Source organism: Oncorhynchus nerka, linkage group LG6 (assembly GCF_034236695.1).
Source record: "Oncorhynchus nerka isolate Pitt River linkage group LG6, Oner_Uvic_2.0, whole genome shotgun sequence".
NCBI lineage: Eukaryota > Metazoa > Chordata > Actinopteri > Salmoniformes > Salmonidae > Oncorhynchus > Oncorhynchus nerka.
Window position 1 is genome coordinate 82,314,759 of NC_088401.1, and position 17,802 is coordinate 82,332,560.

General features: G+C 46.2%; 1 protein-coding gene across 4 annotated transcripts in view; it reads left to right on the plus strand.

Annotated features, from left to right (window-relative positions):
• Positions 1-17,802, plus strand: part of LOC115120486 (copper-transporting ATPase 1) — a 28,700-nt gene extending 10,898 nt beyond the window's left edge. For 3 of the 4 annotated variants that reach the window (XM_065019942.1, XM_065019943.1, XM_065019941.1), the window contains exons 3-23: positions 167-731; positions 2,856-3,608; positions 3,969-4,187; positions 4,674-4,837; positions 5,032-5,193; positions 5,313-5,389; positions 5,517-5,739; positions 6,706-6,939; positions 7,270-7,361; positions 7,643-7,770; positions 7,860-8,014; positions 8,274-8,408; positions 8,673-8,867; positions 9,093-9,275; positions 9,986-10,057; positions 10,238-10,385; positions 10,731-10,877; positions 10,966-11,108; positions 12,460-12,663; positions 16,164-16,384; positions 16,543-17,802. In XM_065019942.1, the coding sequence (XP_064876014.1) occupies positions 167-731; positions 2,856-3,608; positions 3,969-4,187; positions 4,674-4,837; positions 5,032-5,193; positions 5,313-5,389; positions 5,517-5,739; positions 6,706-6,939; positions 7,270-7,361; positions 7,643-7,770; positions 7,860-8,014; positions 8,274-8,408; positions 8,673-8,867; positions 9,093-9,275; positions 9,986-10,057; positions 10,238-10,385; positions 10,731-10,877; positions 10,966-11,108; positions 12,460-12,663; positions 16,164-16,384; positions 16,543-16,816 (4,494 nt within the window). In that variant the 3' untranslated portion in view covers positions 16,817-17,802. Of the gene's footprint in view, positions 1-166; positions 732-2,855; positions 3,609-3,968; positions 4,188-4,673; positions 4,838-5,031; positions 5,194-5,312; positions 5,390-5,516; positions 5,740-6,705; positions 6,940-7,269; positions 7,362-7,642; positions 7,771-7,859; positions 8,015-8,273; positions 8,409-8,672; positions 8,868-9,092; positions 9,276-9,985; positions 10,058-10,237; positions 10,386-10,730; positions 10,878-10,965; positions 11,109-11,840; positions 12,189-12,459; positions 12,664-16,163; positions 16,385-16,542 lie in introns of those variants that run through there. The other variant, XM_065019944.1, reaches the window with a different exon arrangement.

Genomic DNA, 17,802 nt, shown 5'->3' on the forward strand with positions numbered 1-17,802 from the left:
CTGTCAATGACTGCATGTCTCCATGGCATAATTTTATAACAGCTGTATAATTCTGTTTAGTTTCCAAGCCTAGTTTTAGAAACTGCATTACTGTATCAGCTCTCACTTCTGTTCATTTCAGTATAAAGTAGTTTTTATTATTCTGTTTGCCATTTTTTTCTGGTAGGTGTCTCTGGAGCTGAAGAATGCCAGCATCATCTTCGACCACAGCCATCACACCCCAGAGTCCCTGGCTGAGGCCGTGGAGGACATGGGGTTTGACTCCATCCTCTCAGACACTACCACATCCTCCGTGGTGCTCACGGAGACCCAGCTGGTCCCCATCCCAGCCCTTCTCACCCCCGAAGCCCAACAGGAGGCTCTGGCCAGGCTAGCTCAGCTCCAGGGGGTCCTGGAGGTCCAGGAGAACAAGGACCAGAGGGGGGTGTCTGTTACCTTCATCCCTGCCCTGATCAGTGTAGTGCAGCTGGGGGAGGTGGTTAGTAGCTTGGCCCCACTCCTGGAGGTCCCTACAACCAATAGCCCAACAGAGGAAACTCTTGTCTCAGTCACAGCCCCGGCCACAGTGTCAGCCCCGGCCACAGTGTCAGCCCCGGCCACAGTGTCAGCCCCGGCCACATCCTCACAGCCTCAGCTGGTGAAGATGCGGATCAAGGGCATGGTCTGTCTGTCCTGCACCACCACCATCGAAGGGAAGATTGGCAAGCTCAACGGAGTTGAGAAAATCAAAGGTAACTTTGTTACTTTGTATTGCGTAGTAGCCACCGGTTTTACACTGAAGGCCATTTATCATTTGATCGTGAATCAATGAGTTCTGATCGAGTGTAGTGCTGATCTTGCTAAAAGGTCCGATGCAGCTGTTTTAATCTTTATTTTATTTATTTCACCTTTATTTAACCAGGTAAGCAAGTTGAGAACAAGTTCTCATTTACAATTGCGACCTGGCCAAGATAAAGCAAAGCAGTTCGACACATACAACGACACAGAGTTACACATGGAGTAAAACAAACATACAGTCAATAATACAGTATAAACAAGTCTATATACAATGTGAGCAAATTAGGTGAGAAGGGAGGTAAAGGCAAAAAAGGCCATGGTGGCAAAGTAAATACAATATAGCAAGTAAAACACTGGAATGGTAGGTTTGCAATGGAAGAATGTGCAAAGTAGAAATAAAAATAATGGGGTGCAAAGGAGCAAAATAAATAAATTAATTAAATACAGTTGGGAAAGAGGTAGTTGTTTGGGCTAAATTATAGGTGGGCTATGTACAGGTGCAGTAATCTGTAAGATGCTCTGACAGTTGGTGCTTAAAGCTAGTGAGGGAGATAAGTGTTTCCAATTTAAGAGATTTTTGTAGTTCGTTCCAGTCATTGGCAGCAGAGAACTGGAAGGAGAGGCGGCCAAAGAAAGAATTGGTTTTGGGGGTGACGAGAGAGATATACCTGCTGGAGCGTGTGCTACAGGTGGGAGATGCTATGGTGACCAGCGAGCTGAGATAAGGGGGGACTTTACCTAGCAGGGTCTTGTAGATGACATGGAGCCAGTGGGTTTGGCGACGAGTATGAAGCGAGGGCCAGCCAACGAGAGCGTACAGGTCGCAATGGTGGGTAGTATATGGGGCTTTGGTGACAAAACGGATTGCACTGTGATAGACTGCATCCAATTTGTTGAGTAGGGTATTGGAGGCTATTTTGTAAATGACATCGCCAAAGTCGAGGATTGGTAGGATGGTCAATTTTACAAGGGTATGTTTGGCAGCATGAGTGAAGGATGCTTTGTTGCGAAATAGGAAGCCAATTCTAGATTTAACTTTGGATTGGAGATGTTTGATATGGGTCTGGAAGGAGAGTTTACAGTCTAACCAGACACCTAAGTATTTGTAGTTGTCCACGTATTCTAAGTCAGAGCCGTCCAGAGTAGTGATGTTGGACAGGCGGGTAGGTGCAGGTAGCGATCGGTTGAAGAGCATGCATTTAGTTTTACTTGTATTTAAGAGCAATTGGAGGCCACGGAAGGAGAGTTGTATGGCATTGAAGCTTGCCTGGAGGGTTGTTAACACAGTATTGTGTTAACAGGGTTGTTAACACAATCTCAATATCAAATAATTTCTTGGTAACAATGAAGTGCCTTACTGTGATTTGTTTTCAATTCAAATGGTAAAAAAAGAAACAAATAGCTTCTTAAGCGAAGAGCAATTTCTCAAGCAAGAATTTTGCTTGGATTGTCTGGCAGTGGTCTGAGCGGGGAGGAGAAAATGGAAATTATTGGCAGAGATGTTGAACTCCTGATTCTGATTGGCTGGGCCAGCCTCCAAAGTGGGTGGGCCCAAGCGCCCCTGCCCAGTCATGTGGAGTCCATAGATTAGGGCTTAATGAATTTACTTAAACATTGACTGATTTCCTTCTATGAACTGTAACTCAGTAAAATCTTAGAAATTGTTGAATGTTGTGTTTTTATATAATTTAAAGTATCATTTACCAGCTGGTGATGTCATCAGGCAGGCCCAAAATTCCATCCAGCTAAAACAGGCTGAAAATTATTTTCAAACAGCTGTTTTCACAATTTCACAGTATTATTCCAATTGTGTGTGTTTATATATATATATATATATATACAGGAAAATAAAAATTGACTGCACTGGTCCTTTATCTGCCTTTGCATTCTATAGTGATGAATGAATATGGGAAGTTGTAGGAGTCTAGTATTCTCACTTAATGTTAACTTGCATTTCAGGGTCAGGAATAATCTGGAAAAACCCTCAATCTCCTGTTTTTCTGTCCTCAACACAGTGATACTTTTGGATTCCTGGAGATGATAATTTCTGAATGTTTGCCTTGTGTGTTCTCCGCCAGTGGTTCTAGACTCCCAGGAGGCCACTGTTCTCTACCTGCCGTACCTCATCACTATCGACGACATCATCGCCCAGATCGCCAAGGCAGGCTTCAAAGCCACACCCAAGTCCAAGCCCCGCCCCCTGCAGCTGTCCGTCAGCGAGATGGAGCGGTTGCTAAGTGCTGCCCTATCCCCCCCACCGCCAGTGGAATGTTCCACCGAGGTTTCTGAGGTGTCCACAGACTCGGCCCAGACTACCCTCAGGGTGACAGGCATGCACTGCCGCTCCTGTGTGGTAAACATCCAGGATAACATCTCCAAGCTGGCTGGGGTGACCTCCATAGAGGTATTGTTGGAGAGCGAGAGCGCCTCCATCCACTACGACCCAGGGAGAGTGACTGTGTCTGGGCTACAACAAGCCATCGAGTCCCTGCCACCGGGGATGTTTAAAACCCAACCCTGGAGCTCTACTTCGGGAGGTGTTAGCCCTACATCCACCACACCACCACCGTCGTCCCAGGCCGTCCTCTCCTCCACCCAGCCCTGCTACAGCCAGCCTCTGACGGCCACGGCCCTAATCCATATCGAGGGGATGACCTGTGGGTTCTGTGTTCAGTCCATCGAGGGGATGCTTTCTCAGAGGAAAGGGGTGCGGTCAGCCAAAGTGTCGCTGGCCAATCACAGAGGGGCGTTTGAGTACGACCCTCTCCTCACCCAACCAGAGGAGCTCAGAGAGGCCATAGAGGACATGGGATTTGATGCCTTCCTGCCTGGTGAGTTGATGGGCGGTTTGTATTATTTTATCCTCCTAACTAGGGTTTCAAAATTCAGCAAACGTTCCGTACGTTCCCAGGTTTTTCTGAGATCCTGGTTGGGAGGATTCCCTCTCTCCTTATTCTGGGAATCATACAACAGGAATTTCTGTCTTTGGGGAAGTTTCTGGACATGTGCAACCCTACACCTAATAATATCTCTAGCCTAAAGGCTGTGCTGTGAAGCAAAACAAATGAATCTGTCTATTTTGTAACTCATGTAAACTTCCCAGAACAGTAGCTGAAGAACAGCCATAGAAAGCAGAATGAGAAACCGATGTGAAATGGAAACTCATTGTTGCTATTATTGTCCTTTTTTAGAAACCAACTCCCTGTTGACCGTCCCAGTTATCAGTCCCCCCTCGCCCCCTTCCCCCGCCCCTGTCAAGGAGAAGGAGCTGGACAGCGACCCAGAGAGGGGCGCTGCACAGTGTGTTAAGGGGGCCCCAAACACCCTCGCTAAATGCTTCATTCAGATTGGTGGAATGACCTGTGCATCCTGTGTGGCCAACATCGAGAGGAACCTGAAGAATGAACACGGTGAGAGGAGATTATGTTCATTGGGGCATGAAATTGTTTTTGTTTGTTTTTTTGCAATGATTTACTCCCTGTTTCAGTCAATTTTCTTTGGTAATTAAAACAACCCGCTACTGACTACTGATGGGAACTATAGTGTAGATCTATTAGGAACACTGACATAGAGCCTGTTCTTTACAGAAGCTAGCTGTCGTATCTGGTACGGAAAAGTGTCATAAATGGTGTCAGTTTAAGATTTCCGATGGCAGTTTTTAAGTAACATGGGAGGAACGTGTAGGGTGTTATGAAGGCCGTGGACTTCTACCTGGTCAGGAAACCCGGACTTCTACCTGGGTCAGGAAACCCCAGGCCTTTAGTAAAGGCATGAATCACTTGTATATTTACTGTTGTCTCCCTTAAGCATCAAACTCATGTATCAGTTCGATAGGAAAGTGGATAAAATGGCTATGTTGCATTAGTCTTAACATTGTCCTGCGTTCCTCTGTGCAGGTATCTACTCTGTGCTGGTGGCCCTGATGGCTAGTAAGGCTGAGGTCCGTTATAACCCTGAGGTGATGGACCCTCTGCAGATAGCAGAGTATGTCAGAGAGTTGGGCTTCACTGCTTCTGTCATGGAGAACTATGAGGGTTCTGATGGAAACCTGGAACTTGTGGTGAGTGTTCTGATTCTCATCACCACACCATAATGGTGTGTTTTGGATGAATCTCACAATCGTGATGTTTTATAGGGCTAGTGATATTTCCACTGCCTCTGTTCCCTCTTGAATAATCCCAGATTGTCTCTGTGCCACACCCCTGCTAGATGTCCCCTTTTCAACAGTACATTCTCCTCTCTACCTCTCTCCAGGTCAGGGGAATGACCTGTGCCTCCTGCGTTCACAAAATAGAGTCCAGCCTGATGAAAGAGAACGGTATAGTCTACGCCTCCGTTGCCCTGGCAACCAACAAAGCCCACATCAAGTACGACCCGGAGGTGACTGGACCGAGAGACGTCATCAAACTCATAGAGGTACTTCAACTGGGTCATCCAACCCCTCTCCTCTGCCCTTCATGACAACGTAATAACAGTTTCTTTACCTAGTAAAATAAAGGGTTACATTTTATTAATTCATTTTGTCTGTTTATCAGAACCTGGGCTTCGAGGCATCTCTGGTGAAGAGGGATCGTACCGGCAGTCACCTGGACCACAGCAGAGAGATCACACAGTAATGGAAGGGAATGGGAGGTGTGGGATAACGGGCGGCAGTAGTTCAGCTGCTTGGGTTTTTTCCTCACTGGCGAGATTACTCGTCTGTCTCCATCTCCGTACCACCTCTCTCTCTCTTCTCCCAGATGGAGGAAGTCGTTCCTGGTCAGCCTGTTCTTCTGCGTCCCAGTCATGGGGATGATGACCTACATGATCATAGTAGATCACCAGATCAGCACGTCTCACCAGCACAACGCCACCGCACAGGACCGGGAACACTACCACTCCACCATGTTCCTGGAGAGACAGCTGCTTCCAGGCCTCTCCATCATGAACCTGATCTCATTCCTCTTCTGTGTCCCTGTACAGGTAGGAGAAAGAGGGAGGGATAGATATGATGGGAGGGATGGGGAGGGAGGGATAGATGGGGAGGGAGGGAACAGTCATTTGGGGCGTATAGACTGGGAGGGAGGGATAGATGGGGAGGGATAGATATGATGGGGAGGGAGGGATAGATGGGGAGGGAGGGAACAGTCATTTGGGGCGGATAGACTGGGAGGGAGGGATAGATGGGGAGGGAGGGATAGATATGATGGGGAGGGATAGATGGGGAGGGAGGGAACAGTCATTTGGGGCGTATAGACTGGGAGGGATAGATATGATGGGAGGGATGGGGAGGGAGGGAACAGTCATTTGGGGCGTATAGACTGGGAGGGAGGGGGCTGTTTTTCATGTTTCAGGCTAGGCCCCTTAGTTCCAGCAAGGGGAATTCTTAACACTACAGCATAACAATGACATTCTAGATGATTCTGTGCTTCCAACTTTGTGGCAACAGTTTGGGGAAAGCCCTGTCCTGTTTCAGCATGACAATGCCCCAGTGCACAAAGCGAGGTCCTTACAGAAATGGTTTGTTGAGATCGGTGTGGAAGAACTTGAATGGCCTTCACAGAGCCCTGACCTCAACCCCATCAAACACCTTTGGGATGAATTGGAACACTGACTACGAGCCAGGCCTAATTGTCCAACATCAGTGCCCAACCTCACTAATGCTCTTGTTGAATGGAAGCAAGTCACTGCCATGATGTTCCAACATCTAGTTGAAATCCTTCCCAGAAGAGTGGAGACCAACTCCATATTAATACCCGTGATTTTGGAATGAAATATTCGACTAGCAGGTGTCCACATACTTTTGGTAATCTCGTGTATCTTTCTAAGTAACACAATACTTAATTAAATAAATCACAATTTGTGACTCAAGAGTGGAAGTCATTTCCTAATCAAACCTGAAATGAATATTTTTCCTGATTTTTAAGATCTAACTTTGTTGTTTGTTAGTTTATTGGCGGACGCTACTTCTACACCCAAGCCTACAAGGCCCTGAAACACAAAACAGCCAACATGGATGTGCTCATCGTGCTGGCCACCTCCATAGCCTTCACCTACTCCGTGGTCATCCTCATGGTTGCCATGATAGAGAGGGCAAAGGTCAACCCCATCACCTTCTTTGACACGCCCCCCATGCTCTTTGTCTTCATCTCCCTGGGGCGCTGGCTGGAGCAGATCGCCAAGGTACTGAACCTATATATATCTCTTTATTTAACTAGGCAAGTCTATTAAGAACAAATTCTTATTTACAATGACGGCCAACACAACCCTATACTCCTGACCTGCGCTGTAGCTAACACAACCCTATACTCCTGACCTGCGCTGTAGCTAACACAACCCTATACTCCTGACCTGCGCTGTAGCTAACACAACCCTATACTCCTGACCTGCGCTGTAGCTAACACAACCCTATACTCCTGACCTGCGCTGTAGCTAACACAACCCTATACTCCTGACCTGCGCGGTCGCTAACACAACCCTATACTCCTGACCTGCTCTCTCTCTCTCCTCCAGAGTAAGACGTCAGAGGCTCTGTCCAAGCTGATGTCCCTCCAGGCCAGCGAGGCCACAGTGGTCACTCTCAACACGGACATGTCTGTACTCAGGTACTTCCCTAAAGAGCTCCTGTTTCTAGACCTGGAATTGGATAGCCTGGGTGTTTCTGGTCATAACCAAAACCGTTTCTGGCCCTGAGATTAGGAATTGGATAAGGTAGGCTGTAAGATATTTGACACTATTTCAAGTGTTTTTTTTTTTTTAAGTTTCATTTCGATGTTTAATCAGAACTGACCCCAGGCCAACATTGAACAGCGAACTCTTTTGAGACATGACATAGAACCAGTGCATTATACAACCGACTACACGCCTTTCTCTCTGTCCGCGTCAGTGAGGAGCAGGTAGATGTTGAGCTGGTCCAGAGAGGAGACGTGGTCAGGGTGGTTCCTGGAGGGAAGTTCCCCGTAGATGGGAGGGTCATCGAGGGACACAGCATGGCTGACGAGTCTCTCATCACAGGTGGGTTACAGTGGGAAGATCAACTCTGAGGATACTGCAGAAGATACATCTCAAAGCTAATCGTCTCGGATGTGCGTTTTGTGTCCCAGGCGAGGCCATGCCGGTGACTAAGAAGCCAGGCAGCTCAGTGATAGCTGGCTCTATCAACCAGAACGGCTCTCTGCTCGTCAATGCTACACACGTAGGCCTGGACACAACCCTGTCTCAGATAGTTAAACTAGTGGAGGAGGCTCAGACATCTAAGGTGAGGCTGGTTGGTGATGGTAATATGTTCATTTTTGTGTAAAACGATTTTCTGTTTCCTGGACTTTGAGTTGGATATAAGGGATATTTGATATACATTTGTCAATATTTAATTTTGACAGAACTGACCTTGGGCAACACATGGAGGATTTGTCTCAGAATAAATTTTTCAGTTCTGAGCTAGAAGAGCTTCACCTCTGTGACCTCTGACCTATGCTTGAACCTTTTTACCTTTATGACCTCTGACCTCTCCCCTGCAGGCTCCCATCCAGCAGTTTGCAGATAAGATCAGTGGCTACTTTGTCCCGTTCATCGTTGGAGTCTCTCTCCTCACTCTGTTCGCCTGGATCCTCATTGGCTTTGTCGACTTTCCACTGGTGGAGAAATACTTCCCTGTGAGTAGCTTTTACTATACAGATATCTGTGTGTAAAAGCTCTACTATACAGATATCTGTGTGTAAAAGCTCTACTATACAGATATCTGTGTGTAAAAGCTCTACTATACAGATATCTGTGTGTAAAAGCTTTACTATACAGATATCTGTGTGTAAAAGCTCAAGGAGAGGAAATCAACATTAGACTGTTCCCCTGTTTCACTGGCTCCCTCTACAGGGCTATGATAAGAGCATCTCCAATCTAACGTCTGTCTCCCTCTACAGGGCTATGATAAGAGCATCTCTAAGGCAGAAGCTGTGATCAGGTTTGCCTTCCAGGCCTCCATCACGGTGCTGTGTATCGCCTGCCCCTGCTCTCTAGGCCTGGCAACCCCGACAGCTGTGATGGTGGGCACGGGGGTGGGCGCTCAGAACGGTATCCTCATCAAGGGAGGGGAACCACTAGAGATGGCACACAAGGTGAGGGGAGAACACACTACCAATCAGACCGTAGTCGATCACTAATAATATCATATTGATAGTAAAAAATCATTAGGTTTGATATGTTATGCCTCATGTTTGTAGTCAGAATCTGTTTGCGACTGTTGCAGTTACTGGGTGTATGTTATTAAATTGTCTGAGGATCGCGATACTGTCTCTTCCCTTATTCCTCACTCATTACAAAAAAACTGGTATATTTTCCAGATCCAGACAGTGGTGTTTGATAAGACTGGGACCATCACCTACGGAGCTCCTAAAGTCATCCAGGTGAAGATTGTAGTGGAGGGGAACAGGATGCCTCGTTCCCGTCTGCTGGCCATCGTAGGGACTGCAGAGAACAACAGTGAACACCCGCTGGGAGCTGCCATTACCAAGTACTGTAAACAGGTGGGTCTGTTACCAAGTACTGTAAACAGGTGGGTCTGTTACCAAGCACTGTAAACAGGTGAGTCTGTTACCAAGCACTGTAAACAGGTGAGTCTGTTACCAAGCACTGTAAGCAGGTGTGTGAGTCTGTTACCAAGTACTATAAGCAGGTGTGTGAGTCTGTTACCAAGTACTGTAAGCAGGTGTGTGAGTCTGTTACCAAGTACTATAAGCAGGTGTGTGAGTCTGTTACCAAGTACTGTAAGCAGGTGTGTGAGTCTGTTACCAAGTACTGTAAGCAGGTGTGTGAGTCTGTTACCAAGTACTGTAAGCAGGTGTGTGAGTCTGTTACCAAGTACTGTAAGCAGGTGTGAGTGTGTCTGTTACCAAGTACTGTAAGCAGGTGTGAGTGTGTCTGTTACCAAGTACTGTAAGCAGGTGTGAGTGTGTCTGTTACCAAGTACTGTAAGCAGGTGTGTGAGTCTGTTACCAAGTACTGTAAACAGGTGTGAGTGTGTCTGTTACCAAGTACTGTAAACAGGTGTGAGTGTGTCTGTTACCAAGTACTGTAAACAGGTGAGTGTGTCTGTTACCAAGTACTGTAAACTGGGGTGTGTCCTACAGCTGACAGGTAGGAGACTGGTTGTGAGTCCTCGTGAGTGGATCATTCCAAGTGCCTGTCTGTCATTGTGGATCCAGATGAAGTGTACTAATCTGTCTCTCTGTGTTAGGAGCTGGGGACAGAGTCCCTTGGTGCGTGTACTGACTTCCAGGCTGTGCCAGGCTGTGGAATACGATGCCAGGTCAGTAACACAGAGACCGTCAGGAGAGGACCGTGGTTGTGTGTGTGTGTGTTAGGTCAGTAACACAGAGACCGTCAGGAGAGGACCGTGGTGTGTGTGTGTTAGGTCAGTAACACAGAGACCGTCAGGAGAGGACCGTGACTGCTGTGTAATAACTAAACCTGTGTGTGTGTGTGTTAGGTCAGTAACACAGAGACCCTGCTGAGACAACATCAAGAGGACAGTGACAGTGAAGACAACAACCAGGGAAACAGTGTTCTGGTCCAGATCAGTGACTCCAGAACCCGGCCAGGATCACACCCCCTCATCATGGACCCGCAGCCTCTCAGTGCGTACTGGGATGTGTAGTGCAAAATAGGACCGCTATTTTCAATTGTTTTAAAGCCGAATGGAAAATATCATCTTAAATTAGCCCTTATTATCAATTATTATTCACCACGAGGCCAGACTATTCCCCTGTTTCCACTGCATCTATTTAAATGCATGCTATACATTCTGTCTCCAATCTAGGATATATTCTATTCTCACCCCTATTCCCCTCTGTGTTCCTCTATAGACCTGGTGCAGACAGCATCCTATGTGGTGTTGATAGAGAGCCAGTAACCTCTCTCTGTGTTCCTCTATAGACCTGGTGTTGATAGGGAGCCAGTAACCTCTGTGTGTTCCTCTATAGACCTGGTGCAGACAGCATCCTATGTGGTGTTGATAGGGAACAGGGAGTGGATGAGGAGGAACGGACTGCAGATCAGACCTGATGTTGACGAGACCATGAATGAACATGAACGCAGAGGACGCACTGCTGTACTGGTGGCAATCGACAGTGAGTTACTGAGGAGGAGTTTCCAACCTTTAATCCAGTGTGTTGCTGAGTATATAACCTCTCTGTCTCTGTCTCTCTCTCTCTGTAGGTCTTCTATGTGCCATGATAGCCATAGCAGACACAGTGAAGCCTGAGGCAGAGTTGGCGGTACACACGCTGCAGGCCATGGGGCTGGAGGTGATTCTGATGACTGGAGACAACAGCAAGACTGCACGGGCCATCGCTGCTCAGGTAGGGGACTGGACAGGACTGGGTGGTGGGGTTCAGAGGTCACGGGATCTATTTCATCTTCCCCTCATAGGTTATTGAAACCATCAACGAGCTGTGTTCAGGAGACGACAGAGTACTACATGCAAATCTAATGTTTATGAATGCACTGAACTGGGAACAGGTTTATGAATGCACTGAACTGGGAACAGGTTTATGAATGCACTGAACTGGGAACAGGTTTATGAATGCACTGAACTGGGAACAGGTTTATGAATGCACTGAACTGGGAACAGGTTTATGAATGCACTGAACTGGGAACAGGTTTATGAATGCACTGAACTGGGAACAGGTTTATGAATGCACTGAACCGGAACAGGTTTATGAATGCACTGAACCGGAACAGGTTTATGAATGCACTGAACCGGAACAGGTTTATGAATGCACTGAACTGGGAACAGGTTTATGAATGCACTGAACTGGGAACAGGTTTATGAATGCACTGAACTGGGAACAGGTTTATGAATGCACTGAACTGGGAACAGGTTTATGAATGCACTGAACTGGGAACAGGTTTATGAATGCACTGAACTGGGAACAGGTTTATGAATGCACTGAACGGGAACAGGTTTATGAATGCACTGAACCGGAACAGGTTTATGAATGCACTGAACCGCATCTGATAAACAACCCAAATGTAAATGTAGTTTTATTGTAGGTTATGAACTGTCATTTAGCTGTCTCTGTCTCCTCCAGGTGGGCATCAGGAAGGTGTAAATGTTGGTTATGAACTGTCATTTAGCTGTCTCTCTGTCCCCTCCAGGTGGGCATCAGGAAGGTGTAAATGTAGTTTTATTGTAGGTTATGAACTGTCATTTAGCTGTCTCTCTGTCCCCTCCAGGTGGGCATCAGGAAGGTGTAAATGTAGTTTTATTGTAGGTTATGAACTGTCATTTAGCTGTCTCTGTCTCCTCCAGGTGGGCATCAGGAAGGTGTAAATGTAGGTTATGAACTGTCATTTAGCTGTCTCTCTGTCCCCTCCAGGTGGGCATCAGGAAGGTGTAAATGTAGTTTTATTGTAGGTTATGAACTGTCATTTAGCTGTCTCTCCAGGTGGGCATCAGGTGGGCATCAGGATCAGGTGTAAATGTAGTTTTATTGTAGGTTATGAACTGTCATTTAGCTGTCTCTCTGTCCCTCCATTTCAGCTGTCTCTTTAGTCTCCTCCAGGTGGGCATCAGGAAGGTGTAAATGTAGGTTATGAACTGTCATTTAGCTGTCTCTCTGTCCCCTCCAGGTGGGCATCAGGAAGGTGTAAATGTAGTTTTATTGTAGGTTATGAACTGTCATTTAGCTGTCTCTCTGTCCCCTCCAGGTGGGCATCAGGAAGGTGTTTGCGGAGGTGCTGCCGTCCCACAAGGTGGCCAAGGTAGAGCAGCTGCAGCAGGCAGGGAAGAGGGTGGCCATGGTGGGTGACGGGGTCAACGACTCGCCCGCTCTGGCCATGGCAGACGTTGGCATCGCCATAGGAACTGGCACCGACGTGGCCATAGAGGCAGCTGACGTGGTGCTGATCAGGGTGAGGAGCAGAGAGCTGTGTGGATGGCTGTTAATCTGTCTGTTCATCTACATGTTAATCTGTCTGATCGTCTCTCCATGTTAATCTGTCTGATCGTCTCTCCATGTTAATCTGTCTGATCGTCTCTCCATGTTAATCTGTCTGATCGTCTCTACATGTTAATCTGTCTGATCGTCTCTACATGTTAATCTGTCTGGCCGTCCCTACATGTTACCGTAATTGCTGGACTATTAAGCGCACCTGAATATAAACTGCACCCACTGAATTATTAAAAAATATGTATTTTGTACATAAATAAGCTGCACATGTCTATAAGCCGCAGGTGCCTACCGGTACATTGAAACAAATTAACTTTACACAGCCTTTAAACGAAACACGGCTTGTAACAAAAATAAATAGGCCTTAACGAAACACGGCTTGTAAAAAAAATTAAAACAGTAGCCTACCAAGAAAGTCATTGGTCACTATCTTCCTCCTGTGCACTGAAACCACTGAAGTCATCTCCTTCGGTGTCGGAGTTGAATTGTCGCTCTCGTCACTTTCATCCGGAGGCAAATACCCCGAAGAGCTCATGCTGCCCCTTCAACACGCAGCAGTCCAGCCTTTAGAAACCCGTTGATAGTGGATTTTGACAATGCTCCACGCTGTCAGGACGTACTGGCAGACTTGACCATAAGATGCTCTTCGCCTGCGGCCCGTTTTAGTGAAGGATTTCTCCCCACTTGTCATCCAAGCCTCCCACTGAACAAGGAGCGCCACCTTAAATGCACGATTTACACTGATGTCGAGTGGCTGCAAATACTTTGGGCCATCTGCTTTTCTTCCCTCTGAAAGCTTTTGTTGTCAGTTCCTCACGCTGCTGTTTCCAACGTCTTATCATCGACTCATTAAGGCCAAGCTCCCGTGCAGCAGCTCTATTTCCTTTTCCAACAGCCAGATCGATCGCCTTCAACTTGAAAGCTGCATCATATGCATTTCTCTGTGTCTTTGCCATGATGAGGGTGACAATTACTACCGTAATCAGAATGATGGGAAGTTAGTGCGCGCTCGATTTACGTCACATTATGTGACGGTGCTCAGTTTTTTGGCGGCATGAATCTTGTGAAAGCGGGAAAAATTCGTAAATTAGCCGCGTCATTGTATAAACCGCGACGTTCAAAGTGTGGGAATAAAGTAGCGGCTTATAGTCCGGCAATTACGGTAATCTGTCTGGCTGTCCGTCTCTACATGTTAATTACGGCTGAGATCCCGTTAACGGGATCTATATGACAACAGCCAGTGAAAGTGCAGGGTGCCAAATTCAAAAACAAATCTCATAATTAAAATTCCTCAAACATACATGTATCTTATACCGTTTTTAAAGGTAATCTTGTTAATCCCACCACAGTGTCCGATTTCAAAAAGGCTTTACGGCGAAAGCACACCAAACGATTATGTTAGGTCTGCACCTAGTCACAGAAAAACACAGCCATTTTTCCAGCCAAAGAGAGGAGTCACAAAAGCACAAATAGAGATAAAATGAATCACTAACCTTTGATGATCTTCATGAGATGGCACTCATAGGACTTCATGTTACACAATACATGTATGTTTTGTTCGATAAAGTTCATATTTATATCCAAAAATCTCAGTTTACATTGGCGCGTAACGTTCTGCTTCCAACACATCCGGTGATTTTGCAGAGAGCCACATCAATTTATAGAAATACTCATCATAAACAGCGATAAAAGATACAAGTGTTATGCATGGAACTTTAGATAAACTTCTCCTTAATGCAACCGCTGTCAGATTTTAAAAAAGCGCATCATGCTATAATCTGAGTACAGCGCTCAGACACAAAAACAAGCCATACAGATATCCACCATGTTGTGGAATCAACAGAAGTCAGAAATAGCATTATAAATATTCCCTTACCTTTGATCTTCATCAGAATGCACTCCCAGGAATCCTAGTTCCACAATAAATGTTTTTTGTTAGATAAAGTCCATTTATGTCCAAATACCTCCTTTTTATTCGCGCCTTTAGTTCACAAATCCAAATTCACGACGCGCAGGCCAAAGTCAAAAAATTCCATTACAGTTCGTAGAAACATGTCAAACGATGTGTATATAATCAATCTTTAGGATGTTTTTAACATAAATATTCAATAATGTTTCAACTGGAGAATTCCTTTCTCTTTAGAAATGCAGTGGAACGCAGCTACATCTCACGGGAGCGCGCCTGACTGAGCTCATGGCATTCTGGCAGACCTCTTACTCAATCAGCTCTTATTCTCTCCTCTTTCACAGTACATTTACATTTAAGTCATTTAGCAGACGCTCTTATCCAGAGCGACTTACAAATTGGTGCATTCACCTTATGACATCCAGTGGAACAGTAGTGCATCTAAATCTTTTAAGGGGGGGGGGGGGGGGGGGGATGAGAGGGATTACTTTATCCTATCCTAGGTATTCCTTAAAGAGGTGGGGTTTCAGGTGTCTCCGGAAGGTGGTGATTGACTCTGCTGTCCTGGCGTCGTGAGGGAGTTTGTTCCACCATTGGGGGGCCAGAGCAGCGAACAGTTTTGACTGGGCTGAGCGGGAACTGTACTTCCTCAGTGGTAGGGAGGCGAGCAGGCCAGAGGTGGATGAACGCAGTGGCCTTGTTTGGGTGTAGGGCCTGATCAGAGCCTGGAGGTACTGAGGTGCCGTTCCCCTCACAGCTCCGTAGGCAAGCACCATGGTCTTGTAGCGGATGCGAGCTTCAACTGGAAGCCAGTGGAGAGAGCGGAGGAGCGGGGTGACGTGAGAGAACTTGGGAAGGTTGAACACCAGACGGGCTGCGGCGTTCTGGATGAGTTGTAGGGGTTTAATGGCACAGGCAGGGAGCCCAGCCAACAGCGAGTTGCAGTAATCCAGACGGGAGATGACGAGTGCCTGGATTAGGACCTGCGCCGCTTCCTGTGTGAGGCAGGGTCGTACTCTGCGGATGTTGTAGAGCATGAACCTACCTACAGTAGAAGCCTGAAACAAGGTTCTAAAGACTGTTGACATCTCGTGGAAGCCTTAGTGTAAATTTGGTCCGATTGCATTTCCTATCTTGGATAGGCAAAGAGTTGAAAAACGACAAACCTCAGATTTCCCACTTCATGGTTGGATTTTTTCTCAGGTTTTTGCCTGCCATATGAGTTATGTTATACTCCGACATCATTCAAATAGTTTTAGAAACTTCAGAGTGTTTCTATCCAAATCGACTAATAATATAATATGCATGTTTTAGCTTCTGGGCCTGAGTAGCAGGCAGTTTACTCTGGGCACCTTATTCATCCAAGCTACTCAATACTGCCTCCCAAACCATAAGAAGTTAATCTGTCTGGCTGTCCGTCTCTGCATGTTAATCTGTTGGCCTCAAATTCATTTTTGAAGAATTGCGCAATTTTATTGTCATGGTAAAGCTCAGTCTGTCTTGAATACTAAGTTCTCCTCTCTCCCTCCATGTCTCCTCTCTCCATGTGTCCACAGAATGACCTGCTGGATGTGGTGGGGAGTATTGACCTGTCCAAGAAGACCGTAAAGAGAATCAGGATCAACTTTGTGTTTGCCCTGGTCTATAACCTGGTGGGGATCCCTATCGCTGCTGGGGTGTTCATGCCTGTTGGTCTGGTTCTCCAGCCGTGGATGGGTTCTGCTGCCATGGCCCTCTCCTCTGTCTCTGTGGTGCTGTCCTCTCTACTACTCAAATGGTGAGTTAGCAGACCAGGTGCCAGTTTCCCATCAAGCTGTGGTATTTGTGTGTGTGTTAGCTCTTCTCGGCACCTTAGTTACTCTAAATCCAGCACTGAACTACAACTTGTAGTGCCTTATTGTTTCTGTATCTAACTCTCTCTCTCTCTGTTTGTAGCTACACTAAGCCCAGCGCTGAGCTGCTGGAGTCTCGTCTGGGCAGTCAGAAGAGAGACTCTGCAAGCCTATCAGACGTCAGTGTACACATCGGCATGGGCGAGCTGCGCCGTTCCTCCCCCAAGCTGAGCCTATTGGACCGCGTCGTTAACTTCAGCCGCGCCTCCATCAACTCCCTCCAATCAAAGCACTCACTGAACAGCATGGCCCTCAGCGAACCCGACAAACACTCATTGCTGGTGGGGGAGGCCCTCTGCGAGGAGGAGTTTGTCTGAGGCTAGGTTATGCTAAGCTACGCTAGTCTATGCTAATTTAAGCTTGGTTTAGCCATTTTATGCTTGACTAGGCTACGCTAAGCTAACTTAAGGCTTCATGTTCACTCTACCGCTGCCCTGGGTCTTTTGTCAATGGCCACTTGTACCCTCAGAGGATGGGGTCTAACACTGGGGTTTTATAGGAGCTCTGAGTCTTTGTCCAGGGTGTTAAGAGCTTCAGCTGAAAGACGATGCAGGTGTCATTAGGAAGACTGCACTGCAATCTTTTTCTATGTGCTTATAATATGAAGGTTTGCAGAGACTATCTTTTGACATTTATCCAAAGACACCCTAAAATGGTGCCCCATGTTAAAGTGTACTTAATGTGACAAAAAAAAAAAAGTCCTTCTGAGGCAGCAGAAGTGTATTAAATATACTGTTGTATATTATGATTGTATAATTAAGCAATGAGGCCCGAGGAGGTGTGGTATAAGGCCAATATACCACGGCTAAGGGCTGTTCTTATACACAACGCAATGTGGAGTGCCTGGACACAGCCCTTACCCGTGGTATATTGGCCATATATCACAAACCCCCGAGGAGCCTTATTGCTATTATAAACTGGTTACCAATGTAATTAGAACAGTAAAAATAAATGTTTTGTCATACCTGTGGTATATGGTCTGATATACCATGGCTTTCAGCCAATCAGAATTCAGGGCTCAAACCACCCATTTTGTAACGAGAGTATTTATATTTGTCTTATTTAAAAACAAAAACAATTACCACAGTACTTATTTGTACTTTGTCCTATATTTTCCTTGGAAAAAGAAGGAATGTTTTTGAGGATGTTTGTTTGTTATCCGTATGTTTCCAACAAACTTTGTTTTCTCGACTTAAGAAATATATATTGTATCATTTAAAGAATGTGCTGTATAAACTAAGGATCTCTTACTGCAGAATACTTGTGTAACCATTTGTACCAGTAAACGTTACTGAAGTGCTAA